At 37.8% G+C, this 18,340-nt stretch overlaps 1 protein-coding gene across 5 annotated transcripts in view; it reads right to left on the bottom strand.

The window, feature by feature from the left end:
* Positions 1 to 18,340, bottom strand: part of LOC134650969 (uncharacterized) — a 140,461-nt gene that overhangs the window by 2,415 nt on the left and 119,706 nt on the right. For 3 of the 5 annotated variants that reach the window (XM_063505929.1, XM_063505931.1, XM_063505932.1), the window contains 6 exons: positions 9,254 to 9,405; positions 7,858 to 7,962; positions 2,658 to 2,807; positions 1,921 to 2,053; positions 832 to 1,110; positions 249 to 413 (listed from right to left, as the gene is read on the bottom strand). In XM_063505929.1, the coding sequence (XP_063361999.1) occupies positions 249 to 413; positions 832 to 1,110; positions 1,921 to 2,053; positions 2,658 to 2,807; positions 7,858 to 7,962; positions 9,254 to 9,405 (984 nt within the window). Of the gene's footprint in view, positions 1 to 248; positions 414 to 831; positions 1,111 to 1,920; positions 2,054 to 2,657; positions 2,808 to 7,857; positions 7,963 to 8,958; positions 9,051 to 9,253; positions 9,406 to 18,340 lie in introns of those variants that run through there. The other 2 variants (XM_063505930.1, XM_063505933.1) reach the window with 2 other exon arrangements.

Below are 18,340 nucleotides of genomic sequence, written 5' to 3'. Positions count from 1 at the left end.
CAGTTTCTGTCAGATGGATGTAAATCAAATTCCTGATTTGTTGAACTGAATTGATCTGGAACACAGTGGATTTTAAAGTGAGAAGTTTAAACAGATATCTCTTTCCCGCTCTCACTTATGGGTGCGACGCTCCAAGGTCCCGGTGCGGTGCGATAGTGTTTTACCACTTTTAAGTTTACTGAAGTACCTACCTACATTATATCTTTAACATCTATTGTCTTAATATTGATAGGCACTCGTTGCCTCACCTTAACCCTTTTCTCGAGCAAGTCCAGCTTGTGCCTGAGATCGTCCTTCTCCCTCTGCGCTTCATGTGCCTTCTCGCTCAGCGTGTCGATGTCGATCAATTGTTTCTCGTAGCTTTCTATTTCTTTCGTCACCTGTTCATTGGTGCTTGGCAGTTTTGTGACAAGCTGGAATAAAATTTAAAAACTGTTTATTATTTAAATAATAAACAAAATGTTTATTATTTGTGTAGGTAGTATTATTAGTGTGTAGGTTTACCTACATATTTACGTTTGGAATAGATGTTCATTTATTTGAAACGATCTGTTATGATTAAGGTCAATGATTGAAATGATGAAATTTCTCGAATAAATTTCTCAAACAACTTAGGCATTCATGCCCTAATGACTTGGGGGATTATCGATGGTTTTTCACATATTACTTTGAGGTTACCAAGAAATTTGTGCTCATTTTGATACTTAATGCTTAATAAAACATATGCAGTGCAATACTATAGCTGCTGCTTCTCTAATGATTAAGTCCTTGAGTTGAATAGTTTTTCTAATGACTAAATTAATATTAATTACTTCCGTTGACGATACATACCACATTGCTTACCTTCTTCAAAGTGACAATATCGAATCCAGCTTGCTCCAACTCCGCTTGTATATACAGCTTCCTCTGCGGAGTAGGGGCACTGCAGAGCAGCGCATTTATGAAGGCCAGGCCTGCTGCTTGCAAGTCTCCCGAGCCCCCAGTGCTTTGGAGCATGCCTACGAGGAATCTGAAGCGGACAGGTTCGCCGTAGCGGAGGCGGAGGGTTGATAGGGCTTCGGAGACCACGGTGTGGCCGCTCGCTGGTGGGTAGCAGGATTTTGTCAGCAGCTGTAATGGAATAGTCGTTGTTTAGCAATGGATATTTAACCCTAATGTGAATCTCATAGCGACTGTCCTTTTAATCCTTTGAACACCTATCGTGCGCGCAGCGTGAACCTTGCCAGAATGCACAAAGGTTGATATTGGGCTGTAGCCACGAGAGTCAGTTGACGTCTTTGGTGATCAAAGGGTTTTAGATTCAAAGAATATAAAATTTTGTGTAGGTTTTAATGTACCTATACCCATGTTGGAGAGAACCTTCGATCGTGTAGGTACTACGAGTATGAGGACCTTTAATGACAGACGATAACAAGTTGACAAGACTGATTACAAATCATAGCCCTCGTTACATTCCTCAACCTAAGTAAACCAGTAGATTGCTTATTGAATATATACTCGTATAAAGAAATTAGTGTTTCAAGGACTAGGACTGACCTGTAACGCCAGCACCCTGGACTTGTTGACCGTGGACATGATGCACACAGTGAGCGTGTAGACGCCGTTGCAGCCACCAGCCTCACGCAGGGTATCTACTGCTTTAGAGGCTCACTGAGCACTGACCTGTAACGCCAGCACCCTGGACTTGTTGACCGTGGACATGATGCACACAGTGAGCGTGTAGACGCGTTGGAGCAAGCCACCAGCCTCACGCAGGGTATCTACTGCTTTAGAGGCTCACTGAGCACTGACCTGTAACGCCAGCACCCTAGACTTGTTGACCGTGGACATGATGCACACAGTGAACGTGTAGACGCGTTGGAGCAAGCCACCAGCCTCACGCAGGGTGTCTACTGCTTTAGAGGCTCACTGAGCACTGACCTGTAACGCCAGCACCCTGGACTTGTTGACCGTGGACATGATGCACACAGTGAGCGTGTAGACGCCGTTGGAACCAGCCACCAGCCGCCTCACGCAGTCAGGATATCTGCTGCAGCAACTCCAGAGGCATTGCCTGAAAAATTAAACAATACCACAATAAATAATAAAACTAAGTACAGAAGACTCACTCTCTAATAAAACGCGTCTGTTACGATCAGCACAGATATGGCCGCTAGGTGGCGACAGCGCCACGCGCGGCTTATGGCTTTACCCAAAATTGGGGCCAAACGGATGTACTTTTAGCTACCTGTAGCAAAGCGACGAAATCGCGGAGTGAGACACGCCTGACAATACGCTGATAAGAATAGTGAAGGTACTCACTATTGACAAATAAATGATCAATCAATCAATCAATCAAAAGGTTCTAGAGAGTATTCTAGTAGGATTTAACTGCAGCCTTGGATAGTTACACTTGTTGTTTCAGTTATAAATGTGATGATCGCCAAGACAACCAGTGTTGCCGACAAAGCTCAGAATGTTTCAGTGCAAGCGGAGAAGACATCTAAAAGATGACGACCGCTAGTTGAAAGATGCAGCCAGAATCCCCCCAGAAGACCCCCTTTTAATTCCGGCCACGCTTTGCTCAGCAGCACGTTGCGCAGGAGTTCCAGTAGTAGCGGCATGCCATCTAGCGGCTAGCAGGATAACTCTTACATAAAACAGAAACGTTGACTTACAAGCAAGCTAATTCATCAAGCAGCGGCCGCCGCCGCACGGCGGGCGGGCCTCTCGCCCCCTCCCCCACTTGGCTGAGCTGCACGTTACGCAGGAGTTCCAGTAGTAGCGTCACGCCATCTAGCGGCTCGCAGGCGAACTCTTGGACGAAACTGAAACGTGAAAACCGTCATTTGTAGAAGCGACGTAAGTTCATACTCCTCGTAAGTGGTAGGTAGTAGAAATAAGTATCAGCGTATTCTTTTACCCTTTATGTACCCTTCACCCTAGTAGGTTCTTTCATGTACCCTTGCGTATAAGTTTGTATGCGTCTCTGTTTGCAGTTGAACCCAATTATGTATTTAAATTAAAAAAAAAAAAAACTATGCTCGCAATCCAATCAAATTGCCGCAAAACTTAAACTATATTCGTAATATAATAAAGGACTCCTGTTATTTATAAGAAACTTCTAATCTACCTGAGAATGATGTGCAATATTACCTACCAATCTTTGTTGGTAAAGGTAAATATTCGCATTAAAACGAAAACTGACTAAAACCTGTAAGCACTTTTAATCTTTTATATTAAACTTTCATATCTCAGCAGTATCAACAAAAACTCGAAATGCAACTTTAATTAGACATCATAATTTTATCTCCACTATAGCGTGGCGCCACTGAACCATTCCCCTGTCATAAATGCGCTTATTAAACGAAATAAAACAAATGAATATAAAGCGAAATACCCTCTTGGTATACACTATAGAGGGTGAACGGGAAAACAATTTATAATGGGCACCACGGGCATAAAATTACGTCTAAAGGACTATATAAAGTTAAACGTAGGGTAACTAAATTTTATTAATAAAAGTGCGATTAAGGCACATTTATTTGCGAAAAACATGCAAGTTTGACTTTTATATTGTAATCTCAATGAAAATAGCAAATAATTTTGATATTATTTTGGTTGGGACTGTGATGTCACAACAACGTAGAGAACTAACTAACGTAGACATAAGAATATCAACCTATTCCATTTCATTATTAAATATAAGCAAAAATATACCATTTGTTTAGTTAAAGATGAGTTTAAGCTAACGCTACCTAGCATCGATTTATAAAAATAGCACATTATCTTGAAGTCTTTATCATGTAGGTAAGTACCTACATATTTTGGACATTTCGTCCAAGTCGATATTTAATACCATAATCCACATCAAAAAGTAGGTACCTTATTGGGTGATTTTCCCCGTTGAAATAACCGAAAATGGTTATTGGTAGGTATTGTGATGGTTGAAATCACAAAATTAATTAAAGAGCTAAATATTTAAATGGTAAAGTAAAAGGTAGACGTGATGTGAGTACTAGATGACGCCCGGACGCAAACGTGATTGCAATACGTAATAGTAGGTTACTTATTCCCATAACCTCAAGTATTCATCTAACCCACTTGGACTTCTCACCCTGTATACAGTACCCCAGTGAATATATTCCAGTGTACATTTAGTATGGCACGCCACCATTAGGCCGGAATGGCACGGTGCAATAATACTGCCATATAATTTGGCGGCATAAGAAACATTTCTGTCACAAATTGCCACGGAATCACTCGTCCTGGCAATTTGAAATGTAAAAACTGCTGAGATGTGGACTAAGGTACAAGCGGTAGCGAGAATTAAAGGGAATTATCTGAACTACGTTCGCTAGCTATGGATTCAATTTACCTGCAGTAAAGATACACAATATACACAACTTCAGGCAAATTGGAATTACTTACAATAAATTTAATTACGGGATGTTTACCATGTAAACTTGTAAATAGACTTAGGTAGGTACCATGAAAATGGTGCTTGCTAAATGGTGTTTACTATTTTTCTAATGCAAAATAAAACGAGACATAGGCGTTGTGTTCATTTATATCTTATACCTTTAAACGAGCAATTTTGGTATAAATCATATTTTGAGCATCTCGGAAACAGCTATAACGATTTCGATGAAATTTGCTATATGGGGGTTTTCGGGGGCGAAAATTTAATCTAGCTAGGTGTTATCTCTGGGAAAACGCGCATTTTTGTGTTTTTATATGTTTTCCGAGCAAAGCTCGGTCTCCCAGACATTTTAGTATTAAGGTAGTATGTTTGTGTCGCACAAATAGTCCTTGTCCGCTTCAGCGTATCCCCCGCACCACTAACGCCGCCATGGCAAATAAGCTAACTGCGCTTATCCGAGTAAGATGTAATTAGGACTCCCTCGTTATTAGAAACGCGCCACTTTATAATATAATGCACTTCTGTAATGCAGTTTTAACTCGAGCGTGTTTATCTTTTGCATTGTCGTGCTTAATTTTTATTAGGGTTCCGTACCCAACGGGTAAAACGAGACCCTATTACTAAGACTCCGCTGTCCGTCTGTCTGTCCGTCCGTCCGTCCGTCCGTCCGTCACCAGGCTGTATCTTACGAACCGTGATAGCTAGACAGTTGAAATTTTCACAGATGATGTATTTCTGTTGCCGCTATAATAACAAATACTAAAAACAGAATAAAATAAAGATTTAAGTGGGGCGCCCATACAACAAACGTGATTTTTGACCGAAGTCAAGCAACGTCGGGCGGGGTCAGTACTTGGATGGGTGACCGTTTTTTTGCTTGTTTTGCTCTATTTTTTGTTGATGGTGCGGAACCCTCCGTGCGCGAGTCCGACTCGCACTTGGCCGCTTTTTCAGGTTGAAAAGTAGGAATTATGCATGGTTAGGTATTTGGTTCTGCTCTGCGAATGCCGAAGAAGCTACATGATTTATTCAGATGAAAAATAAACAAGTCATCAATGAAATATTATTGTCCCTAAAATGGCAACAATAATTTAATCGACCAAGATCAGTAGCTGTACATGCTTGTATTGTATATAATTTTTATGATATAAAATTATTAAATGTAAATAATAAAATTAATAAATATCGACAGGCGTTATAAAAATATAAAACGATTTCGTTTCGTAAAAAGGATTCGTAGGTACGTTCAAACTCTTTTGTGTGAATGTATAATTATGTCAGAATTATATATGGTTAATAAAATTTATTGGATATAAAGTAAAAAGCGATACTTCGCAAAAAGAAGATAAAGTGAGAAGTTAATACCTGAGAAATTATAGTTTATTATAGATATAACACAGCGTTGTAAACCGAGGTATAGTTATTAATAGTAATAAAATAAAATACACTTTGAATTAATTACCTCTGTTGGTAATAAAATTATAAACTTTACGATCTTAAGATTATCCTGAACCTAATGGGTTCTAAGTGCCTACAGATACGAGTGTGTAATATAGGTCTGATCAGCCAGTAAAATTAAGTGAGGTTTGTGTTAAAGATAATAATGCCGTAAAATTAAGAATTAAGAGCTACTGTAGGATGGTAGGGTAACTTTATTGAAGTTTAATGCATCGCAATTTTATGCACAGAAATGTCGTCTAAAATTGTGATCAATGTGGCGGTCGTAACATACGGTCCCTGAACACATCATAGAGAGCTTAAAATATGTGTGCAGATAAAGCATTGTTTGGAACAGTGTAATAAATTATGCATTAAATTTAAAACACTCCTGTGATGTTTTTTTATGAATAGGTAGGTACCTATACCTAAACAAACCCACACTCGTATTTTAATGCCTTTCATTATGTAGCAGTCACATAAACTACTACAATTCACATCGAATAATTAGATTGAACTAAATATTCGATCGCATTTTACTGAAGGCATTAAACTAAGTATTTTACAACGGTTGTAAAATAATGGCTAAGAGGTTCATTATGCGCAAACCATAATCATTAATAGTTTGTAAAACCATTAAATAGTCGCACAAAGTAAATAGTTACTAAGTGTAACACATTTTATAACCTAAGAGGTTTTATAGGGCATCAAGGGCATTAAGGTAACATAAATACTGGGTTGAAAATAAGTTTTACAGTACATATGGGGCTACTTTTCCGCACTACTGCGTATAATAGCACTTTTCGTGCGTATGTCGAAACTTTAAAGTGCCATATGTACTGTAAAACGTTGTTCGATACACGTGCGAATAGGTAATTCGTAACTCGTGTCGATTTAAAACAGTCCCTTCGGTCGTGTTTTAATTTATCGCCACTCGTTTCGAATTTCCTTTTTTTCGCACTTGTATCGAAAATAACTATTTTTTAATTATAAAACTAAGTAGTGCACTTATGTATCTAGTTCCCTTGAGAAATATTTTATGTATTTATTACAAAATAGTTATTGATTGCATGTTGCAGTCATTAAAATACTTTACGTCACGCTACGCGAGAAAATCTCACTTCCTGGCCAAGGCAAGACGTAAAACTTTAGACAAACCACGGGCGGTAATTCGTAAAGCCCCAAATCGCATATTTATGGCTCTCACCTTCGGTTCGGGCCACAAACACCTGCGATCTGGAGCATTTACGAATTCACCTCCCTAGGTATGTAATGTACCTACTATACTTAATTGAATATGTACAGGTTTGCTGGTTTGCATAACGGTATAGGTATCGTATATTTTTTATAACACAATAGTTTATTTGTTTTACAAGGGGGCAAAGTTGTTGGTTTAGTGTTTACTCTTCGTGCTAATTATTGATACACGAGTAAACGAAAGATTCCAAAATTGAACCTCGACCGTAGCGAGGGTTAAACAAAGTTTGCTGCCGAGTGAAACACAAAATGTTTCACCTCACCAATGCGATTAAAATACTTGGTCTAGGTACTGTAAAACATAAGCCAGCACAAAATTACAGGACGTCGAAAATGGCCTGAATCGCTTCGAGAAAAGGATGGTACGGCTGTGCCTCTTTGTTTTGCTCGACTAGGCGGGGGCACTAAAATAAATTCAATCAGCCATGAGAAAAAACTCAAAATGTACATAAAATTACTTTGCCACTCTTATGGCTAAAATGACACTTCCTTATCAGTTTTTAAAGAATAAAGAGATTCTTTATGAGCTAGTGAATAATGATGTACCTACCTAATATTTGTTTTTCGACGAAGAAAAACATTGCTTCTATGCATTTTTGTACTGACCTTGGTGCAAGCGAGATGCAGTGCGTTTGAGTTGACGCAGCTGCAGTCGCTAGCGTTTAAGGCCGCGTACAACTCATGGTGAGTGACGATATAATATACTTATTAGATAAATACATACCTAGATTCTTAGGTAATATGAAAAAATAAGATCTTACCTTGGGAATGAAAGTCTTAGATCAGCTCGTAACTTGGTGAGCAGCTCACTCGGAGTCCCGAATTGCCGCAGGCTCATCTCTTCGCCCATACCGAGGCATGGATTTCTGTAAAAACATGAAAGAATATCATTAGGTATATTGTTTCAACTAAGAGGTTCGAGTCAATGTGATCGGATTAATAAAAGCGGTTACAGTAAAGACAGAAAATATACCAAAATTTCAAAGCACGTGTATGTAACGGTGCAGGCCGGGGTGCAGGCAGACCGAAAAGGAGATGGCGGGACGACTTAGACGCATTCTACCCCAAATGGTGGGAAAATGCCGATGACAGGGTCGAGTGGAGGAAACGAGGGGAGGCCTTTGCCCAGCAGTGGGACACCAAATAGGCTAATAAATAACTAACTATTACGGCTCAGCGACCCAAAGAGGATCTTGGCCTGCGAAACGAGAGCATACCATTTTTCCCGATCCTGCGCCGTTTCCTGCCAATTATCGGCTTGAAGCTGAATAAATAAAAAATAAATATAAGAAATATGATTTGCACTGATCTCTTTTAGCAACTTGTCAGCTAATCGGTGCAAATTGACTATTTGTCTCCTGCCACTTAATTTTAAATTTCGGTGAGGTTGAGAATAAGTATCCCAAATATGATCCACGATTATTTTAATAATACGTACGTAGCACAAAGAAATACTTTCTAATTCCATACTTGGTCGGTGAATAAAATGAAAAGACTTGATTGTAACATGCTTTTATGGAAAACTATTCAGATGGAAGTGACTTTTACTTTTCAAACGCCTATAGGTAATTTACTTTTATATCTCACAAAACTCGTAAGTGCGAATCACAGCCGCTGCCAGTCTTCTAGCCCCATTTCTTAGAAATCCTATTATATGATCTGTGTACAAAAATAGAAAAAAACGGGTTGCACTCCGGGAGTGCCGGCAGAAGTGAAAACTCAATGACATTGTAACAGTTTTTCGATCAGGTCACGTGTCCGTCTTACGTCTTACGGTCAAGTGACCTGTCGCGAATTTAACATTTTTTCCCCACCTCAAAAAGTGCACAGCGCCGCTAAAGAAGTTTTCACTTCAAAAATACCTGAAGCCTTTGCTGCTCTGGTTGGGTAGCGTGCGTGCTTTCCCTGGCTCTTGCTAGAGCTCGTAGCCGCCGCCAGTCTTCTTGCCCCATTTCTTAGAAGTTCTAGTTAATTGGTGTACACAATAAGGGAAAAAGAAAAGCAATACCTGAAGTCTTTGCTGCCCTGGTTGGGTAGCGTACCCGCTTTCCCTGTCTCTTGCTCGGGCTCGTAGCCGCCGCCAGTCTTCTTGCCCCATTTCTTAGAAGTTCTAGTTAATTGGTGTACACAATCAGGGAAAAAGAAAGGCATCATTACCTGAAGTCTTTGCTACCCTGGTTGGGTAGCGTGCGTGCTTTCCCTGGATCTTGCTCGAGCTCGTACAGGCTGCCGCCGCCAGTCTTCTTGCCCCATTTTTTAAGGGATGCCGCATAGTCTTCTGGGTTGTAGATCGGTGGCCTTTGCTTTTCCTGTAACAAGATAATCTATTATTCAAAACTGAAGTAGAATTGATTAGGTATTAAGATTTTCAGAGGCTTCCTGTCACAAGTATTATACATACTTACTAGGAAGTCCCAGCCATGAGAGTGTTATGTTGTACTATTTAACGGAATATGTACTTAAATGATTTTTTATTTATTTATTTGAGCCCGTGGAGCACCCTAGTGTCACACGTGTGATACTAACTCTATACTATTCTGGATTCTAGATCTGTTAACAATATCGAAACCACAACAAATTGTAAAATCTAAGTACCGCTCTTTAAAGGTCATACCGTCTGGCTATCTGATGTTAAAGTCAACATCAGCAATAGCAAATTGAAAATTTCTCCAGTATACTTGCACATATCATAACAAATTAACTGGGAACTTCGGCGCAACATCGCTCATTCGTTTACAATGCTTTGACAACGGAGAAAGCCGTTTGGAACACTGTTCAAGAATTTGAGCTATGTGAAACATTTAGACAATTCGTTGATAAAAACCTATTAGTGCGAATCTGTTTTGATGTTATTAGCGCAAATTAGTTTGTGAGTAATTGTTGGGATGGAAGAGAAATTGGTAATGTTCTTTTCTTTAAAATTAATTCGAAAAATATTAAGAATCTCTACATAGTATAAAACAAAGTCGCTTCCCGCTGTCTGACTGTCTGTCTGTATGCTTAGATCTGTAAAACTACGCAACGGATTTTGATGCGGTTTTTTTAATAGATAGAGTGATTCAAGAGGAAGGTTTGTCGCTAGTACTACATACATGGCAGCAATGATTGATAATAAATAAATAAATATTATAGGACATTATTACACAAATTGACTAAGCCCCACGGTAAGCTCAAGAAAGCTTGTGTTGTGGGTACTCAGACAACGATATATATATGTAATATACAAATACTTAAATACATAGAAAACAACCATGACTCGGGAACAAATATCTGCGCTCATCACACAAATAAATGCCCTTACTGGGATTCGAACCCAGGACCGCGGCTTCACAGGCAGGGTCACTACCCACTAGGCCAGACCGGTCGTCAAAATTAATAATGATTTAATTAAATGATGGACGATTTAAGTGTGACAACTTGACAAGTTAATATGGGTGGAAGGGAACACAAGGAACAGAAATTACTTAGCACTTAGTGAATTTGACATAAATTACATCTTACCTACCATATTATTTAATATGAACCTTGATAAGTCCGTAATTTAGTTTTGTTTAGTAGAAGTCTACGTTCCGTATTATTAATCCATCTACTTATGGTGACGTAAATAATAATCCATTGGACTCCAGCGCCCACAAACACCACATTTTTATAACCTCGCTCACGTAACATGACCGGTGTTATGTGAAAAATTTGAATACACGATTTAGAAGCCGGTAGTTTTGACGATAAATTTTGGAGTTTTCTCGTACGAGTATAACTCGGACATTTACGCCATTATGGAAGATGACGTCTTAGGGAAAGTTGCTCTGACAGCTGGATTGAGATTTAGTTAATAAATAATACTACCTATTACAAAATTTAATATGGAATTTGTTCTGGCCAAGACCTACAAAGGTTTGTAGTAGCTCAGGATCAGTTCTGGCACATTTCTAGTTGTATAAAGATATTATATTCTAGTATGATCACTGGCAGCTCCCTACGCTAACCCACTAGTGGATTGAGCACTTTATCCAGCAGTTCCGAACTTCCGAATTCTGATTGCCAACTTCACATCCAAAAGAGGTTAAAAAAGTATTTCACGAACCGTAAAAGGATCAAACAACTTAAACCAGTACCATACGAAACAACGCAATTAATCCGCAACTCAAAGTTGCGTTATTATAAATAATACATGAGTGCGGTAAGTGCTAAACTAACAATTACTGTCAAATTAGCTTACGACGAAAGAAAGCAGGGTTAATGAACGGAACGGAACGATGCGGGGGCGCGTCTGTGTAATCCGTCTTTGGATTGACGTCAGGGGACCTAGCCAAGATGCCAATTGTTGCGACAACGAAACGCTTACTGTCTCTCTATCACTCTTACATATTAGTGTGAGAAGGTACAATATGTTTATTTAAATATTTCGTTGACATTCGCTGAGGCCCATCCTAACGCTCCTTACGAGAGAGAGAGAGAGAGAGACAAGTACTTCTAGGTTTCATCGTTTGATTAACCCTATAACCGCCAAAGACGTAAACTAACGCACGCTGCTACAGCCCAATGTTAACCTTCGTGCAATCCTACAAGATTCAATATGACGTACACGATATTCAAGCTGTTCAAAGGGTTGATGTAAAGAAAGAATCCAAAATAATATTTTGAAAATACATATTATGTCGGTATACCTAGGATTAGGTTTAGGTTATAGAACACAAACGAGTAATAAATAGGCTCCCATCCTCAACTCGACGGGACGCATCATCTATCTTTATAGGTGAACCCTGCCAGCCTATTATGGATAGCTTTATCCATCTTTATCCACGTGATAAAATAACTGTCACTGTTTAACACCATGGGAAAGAAAGTGACGGACACCGTTTTATCACGCTGTCACGTAGACAAGAACGACCATCATATCCGTACTGGATCTATTGAGGGTGCGCCATGTTACAGAAATTTGTTGGTACTAATTTCTAGCAATGGCAACAATTTTAATAATAGACAACATCTACCCTCTATGATAGTTGTCAATATTGACAATGTAAACATTGCTTTGTCTAGTTTCGTGTGAATTATTATTAGACTGCAATAATCATGCCGAAAGTTTTAGATTTTACAGAGAAAAAAGTTGTAAATAGTGTATATAGTTATTTATTGGAAAAAAAAACGTGCGGGAGAGAAATTTCTTCCATTAGAAAACATAACGAAATTAGCATCTGAATTGACGGGTAAGTTTCAAACTTATAGACAAATGTCACTATAGTCAGGTCGTCACAATTTGGTTGATGTCTTAATGACTGAAGAATATTTAGATCCCGATTTTGAGTATAATGTTGAGAACGAGTCAAATTCCTTGATGACTGAAGAATATTTAGATCCCGATTTCAACTATGCTGATTAGAACATATTTGGTACGTTAAATAATTTTATTTGTAAAATTATCTACATAAATTCTTACTTATACCTAACTCTTGCGTTACTTATTGACTTTACGCTATTCATTTTATCTAAATCGAGTCAGCTATTTAAGCGTAAAAACCGAAGAAATATCCAAACATCAAACTTCGCAGTTATTAAAGTTGTCGGAATAAAACAAAAATCATCTGCCAATTTCCATTGTCCCCACTATACAAATTGTTGCTATATAAAATTCAAAACGAGCGCCCTCTTGACAATACTCCCAAAGTTCTGGTTTACCTATAATGTATGTAGACTTAACTCTCAGTTTACGTGACTGACACTAATGACTCACTTCTGGTTCAAGCTTTTATTTAAGTATGTCAAATTAGGTACATTTATAGTTTCATAGGTACGTCGGATCAAACGAATCTTGTCATTATCAAACGATAAAGCAACTACATAGATACTCGTATTACGCTTTCTGCTCATGAGCGTAATGATACGTAACCGGTATTATTCTACCGCTCTAGTTTGGGTAATTTTTGTACAACGATTACACTGGTAGGTACATACCTAATATGTACATCTTTTGTTGTGCCTCTGATGCTATCGCGCAATGAAGTGGATATAATAACAAGCAGAACATTATCAGAGTTCCGTGGATGAATGTGAAATTGTTAAAAAAAAAATGCTGCAAGCATTCGTGAAAAATAATATTCTATAAACGTTACACAACTCTATCAAGCCGGTGATAATCGTTGGTCCCTATCTGCCATTTTGAAATTAGTGTTGGTTAGAAAGAGGCAAAATACAAAGGTTTAGGTACTAAGTTTTATGAATAAGGGGGTAAGGTCGTAACGGTAAAGGTAGAAAGCAATAACATAAATTCAATCAGTCAATACTTAAACACTCATCAGACTGTTTATAAGTATTATATATTTTACGAGCAGAGCCAATTAGAATTATAACCACGCTGGTTTCTTGTTTTTGCTATTTGAAATGCATTAAACATTTAAGTGGATGCATCCTTAGTGCTGTAATATAGTTTATGCTGTTTTTCTTTCAATTTATTTTGGATTCTACTGCCTTTATTTATAAGAACAAATTAAATAGCGTCTTCTTTAATTTTATTTAAGTTTACATGGGGTAAGAAAAAAAAATAAAACGTTTATTCAGAGATCTTGCTTACAACTAATTACATATATTCTTCTGCCAAACCACAGAGTGGTTTGTTGGCAGACGAGGCTCCTTTATGTATATGCAAGCTAGGTAGTTGATAGGTAACTTAAACTTAGGTATCTACTTATATAACCCTTTACCGCATGCGCAGCCCTATATAGCAACTATTAAAGTTCATTTTTAAACAAATACACTGAAACCTGGATAAGTGAGACTTCAAGGGACGAGCAGATTTGTCTCACTTATAGAGGTATTTCACTTACCCAGAGAAACACTGGAACAAAAAAAAACTTGTATTGTTTATCTTGCCGCAAAAAGAAAATGTTTCTCTTATTAAAACATAAAAAAAAGCTACAGAACCTCTCTATCTCACAAATCCCTAGAGCAAAAAGCGATTTTTCACCGGAAGCTCATACTAAGACGTATTTAATTATACCTATATTCACCGTACTTTAATAACAGTGGATGGGTTGAGAGAAAGGCCGATTCTTATCTGGGGTCCGAAAACAATTTGTCATAATAAAGTAGTCTGTGAATCCATTTATTTGGGTTTATGACTTTATTTTCGTGTTTTGAATGGGCTGCGATTTGTCAAGTTTTGTGGAGTGAAATAATGTTATGAAGTTTGTATAACAAATAGAAAACATCACATTAAAAAGATTGCATTTAGGCTTTGAACTATCTTCTACCTTAAAAATACACTAGTGGTATGACAATAATATGCGTACGAGTACCTATATAAGTACACACATGATTCTGGTAATCATTCATTCGCCGGCTTGTCAGTTAAACGCAAAAGGTGACAGTTCCGAACAACAGAGCGGCTGATATCGTCCGGCGGACAGATAATCAGTGGGCCCCTTTAGATGCTGCTCCTAATGAGAAATGATGCGATGTCAGTGCCAAAATGACTTCGATCTAGGTAGGTATTAAGATAGAACACATCAGAAACTTGTTGGGTGTCATTTGAAAATTAATTTCAATTTTAAGCCGTCTCCTCTTTAGATTCGGATATAGAAATCCAATATATTAATTAATACCTTTAAACGAGCAATTCTTGTTTATTTCTTGTTAATATATCCCCTAAATATATATATATATATATATATATTTCGGGGATCTTGGAAACGGCTCTAACGATTTCGACGAAAAATCGATCTAGCTAGGTCTTATCTCTGAGAAAACGCGCATTTTCGAGTTTTTATATATTTTCCGAGCGAAGCTCGGTCACCCAGATATTAACTTATTATGTGAGACCAAAAATTTGAATAGTGCGATCTACATTTTTTTAACAAGCTTTTGTTAGGTCGACCTTTATGTAACTAACATGTAATGGAATCTTGCAAGTTAAATTTGATCCACTTCCCGGTTTCCGATTGAGCTGAAATTTTGCATACACATGTAAGTCGGGTGACAATGCAATATTATGGTATCATCGAGCTGATCTGATGATGGAGACAGGAGGTGGCCATAGGAACTCTGTGATGAAACAACGCGACATAATTTTGTTAGGGGTTTTTAGAATTGTCTCGATGAGTATTAGTTGTCTGCCGTAAGAAAAGTACAGTCAGCGATAAAAGCTTGTACCAAAAATGAAATTTTTGACAAAAACTTATTTTGAAATAATCTGTGGTGTATCTCATCTCTCGTATACAATAACCTGCAAGTTATTTATTTAGCAAATTGTCGAACAATTTCCGAAAGTAAATGCAACATGAGTGTGATATGCATTACGCAGTGCGCGCCCCTTTATTACTACGTACCTACCTAACATTTATACAGAAGCCACTCTGCACTGCAAGAACTCCTAGTTATTACGCCATACATTTCTGTTAAAACCCAATAAATTTCTTTCTTTACACGCTTCGTGAGTTTATTACTCCAAAAGTGACCCTTCTTGCATTAGTGCAGCCGTTTGTATCGTCACGGGACACCGCCTCCATTTAGGGGTCTACTAATAAGATAACGATCGAATTTTCTAGAAAAAGCTATGAGAGTCTTAAGTGTTAAAGTTTAAAATCGTACAGAAATCTAGTTACATGGAACTAATCTGTAGTTCCCTTGTTAACTGCACCTGTTCTTAATAAGATAGAGAAAACATCGAATTGCGATTAAAATGCATTTTATTATTTTCTTGTTTAATTGTGCGGTCAGACTAAGCAAGCATAAAATGGCAGGCATAGTATGTAAATTCGGACACCCATTAATTCTAAGATTAGTCCATAATATGTGGACGTTTTCTTACTTCTCTATACTTATAAGATCGAATGAAAACCTTACTATACCCGAAAAAAACAAGACCGAAGTGATCCCATAAGTGTTCCGTGCGATCTCATAAGTTTTTTTCGAAACGCTAAGAAAAAAAAAACAGGATAAATATTCTTTATCAGGAATTTCTAAAATATACATGAAGTAACTAACCCCTACGTAGCGTATACTCACAAGGATTGTCACCTATTCGTGTAGGGGAGCCAGATAGAACTGCTGCTTACAAATCAAGCTTAAGATGCCCACCATAAGAGTGTACAACAGGATTGTTAACGCCGTCAATTCCAAAGATTAATTAAGGATGTTGTTTACTCTTACATGTATGACATAAATAACAACAGTATTACAACGAAGGAATCCACCGTTGATTTCCTCGGTATGTTCAAATTGTTACCCATCCGTTATACTCGTAGTTCCGAGTTGAACGCACGGGAAGAACAAATACATAAGAACCGCTTCATAATAGAAGCAACAAGTAGGAACGCAGTGTGAAGTGTATAAACAGTACGGCATCGTCATGAACTCATGATTGATGCGTTATACGCGATTATTGACGACGTAAAAATAGGATTAAACATACTTTGAATTAAGTAACGTGTACAAACATAATAAGCAATAAAATACACACATTAAAATTAACATATAACTATGACAGTTCACACACACCCATAACTTATATCAATAACTTAAATTTATCTAACTAAATACAAGAACTTATTCTAACAGACCTCCGCGAGCTGTACCGGGTGCAAAGGTGCCCGTCACACTTGCCGCGTTACCATGCTGGATAGCCATCATTTGCACACGACCCCTCGCGAGCTTCAGAGGTCTTCTCCCTAATACTACGTCCAACCCTTATAAACGCAATGGCGTTAGACCCCCAACACCCCGTTGTCTCGAAGCTGTTACGTGTTCGAAGCTTTGACATAACCGCGTATGCGTGTCGCAACATATCTCTATTAAAGTCATGATTTATTGACGTGCGTGTCAGATGCTGCTACACTTCTGAGTAAACAATGGTCCATATTTTTTATCAAGTTAGGTATGTACTTACTTACTGGTATATTTTGTATACAGCAACGTAAATTGATAACATACAATTAACTTATTTTACTGTTTAGTGGTCTACTGACGAGAATAAGACTTATTCCCATTCTATTTTATATTAATTACGCAAAAGGGTTGACGATTCTCATGCTTCATTTCAGTCCTAAAACTGGTAAGTTGCAAAGTAGATTTAAAGCCTTTTTCGGTGATGGGTGAATCCAAAAAGGTTTTGGTGCTCTAGATTTGAAGTACCTATAACTATAGAATTAGAAACAAGCGTATTTTACGATAATTTAAGATGACTTAGCCAAGATGAGAATTAACGAGACCCCAATCGAAACTTTAATCATGTACAGAGATAGTCACGTGACTTTTCGTAGCATCCGTCATTCACATACAATTTAGATTTTCGTTTGGCGTTTGCCGATGTACGATTGTCATATTGACTAAGCCCCCAGGATGTAGCCAGGAAGCCGCTAAGATAACAAGAAGCGCTACTGTTAGTAAAATATCTACTGTGCCATACTTGTTGTAACCGCGGTGGCCGCAGAATTCTCACCACGGCAATTAAAAGCAGGCATTTAATTAATTTAATTAAACCAAACCACAGGGTCGGTGATATGTACGTAATTACTAAATAGTGCGAATTATTGTAAAAGTGGACGAGTGAATTTCTCTGATGTGATACTGTGTAATAAGCCATTAAACTATCCAATTTGCGGTAACGGCTCGAATTAGTGTGGATGCTATGGCTTTAGCATTTTATGTTACTGTTGAAACAAGCAGTGATAGTAGAATTTCATGTACCTAACACGAGCAAATAATTAAACCATATAATTGTATTTCTCAAACGATATATATAACTTTTGACTAACAACTTTTAAACATTATGAAATCTTAAGATTTTCTCTTTTTCACACAAAATAAATTTTCAATGTAGGTACGCTGTAATCACTAATCAGCGTCTTTGACGTTGCCTGTCACGCTTTAAGCATTAACTGAAATACATCGCGTCTTAGAATAAACTTTAAAGTATAATAAAAATCAAAACATAAATTATTTTTAAAAGTCGCTTAACAAATGTTGGTCAATTTGAGGAGTACAGCCTACAGTTTAATTTATTGCTCCTGTTAAAGGAAACAGCCTGTATGTGACTTTCAAACCAAAGGTTAGTTCTAAACCTGAAGGTTTTAGAAACTTATTTACTTACCTATGAAATATCAAAGGCGATGTACATAGTACATACCTACATATTACTTATGAATAACAAAAAAATGTTTAATGATCAACATTCGCTTTTCAGTGGAGAAGCGGAAGAAGGACAGGGTGCATAGCCAAAATGCTAATCGTTTGCGTTGTAGCGAACAA

This window comes from Cydia amplana, chromosome 9 (genome assembly GCF_948474715.1).
Source record: "Cydia amplana chromosome 9, ilCydAmpl1.1, whole genome shotgun sequence".
NCBI classification, from domain to species: Eukaryota; Metazoa; Arthropoda; class Insecta; order Lepidoptera; family Tortricidae; genus Cydia; species Cydia amplana.
Note: the sequence above shows the minus strand (reverse complement) of the source record. Positions and strands in the feature narration are given on the sequence as shown.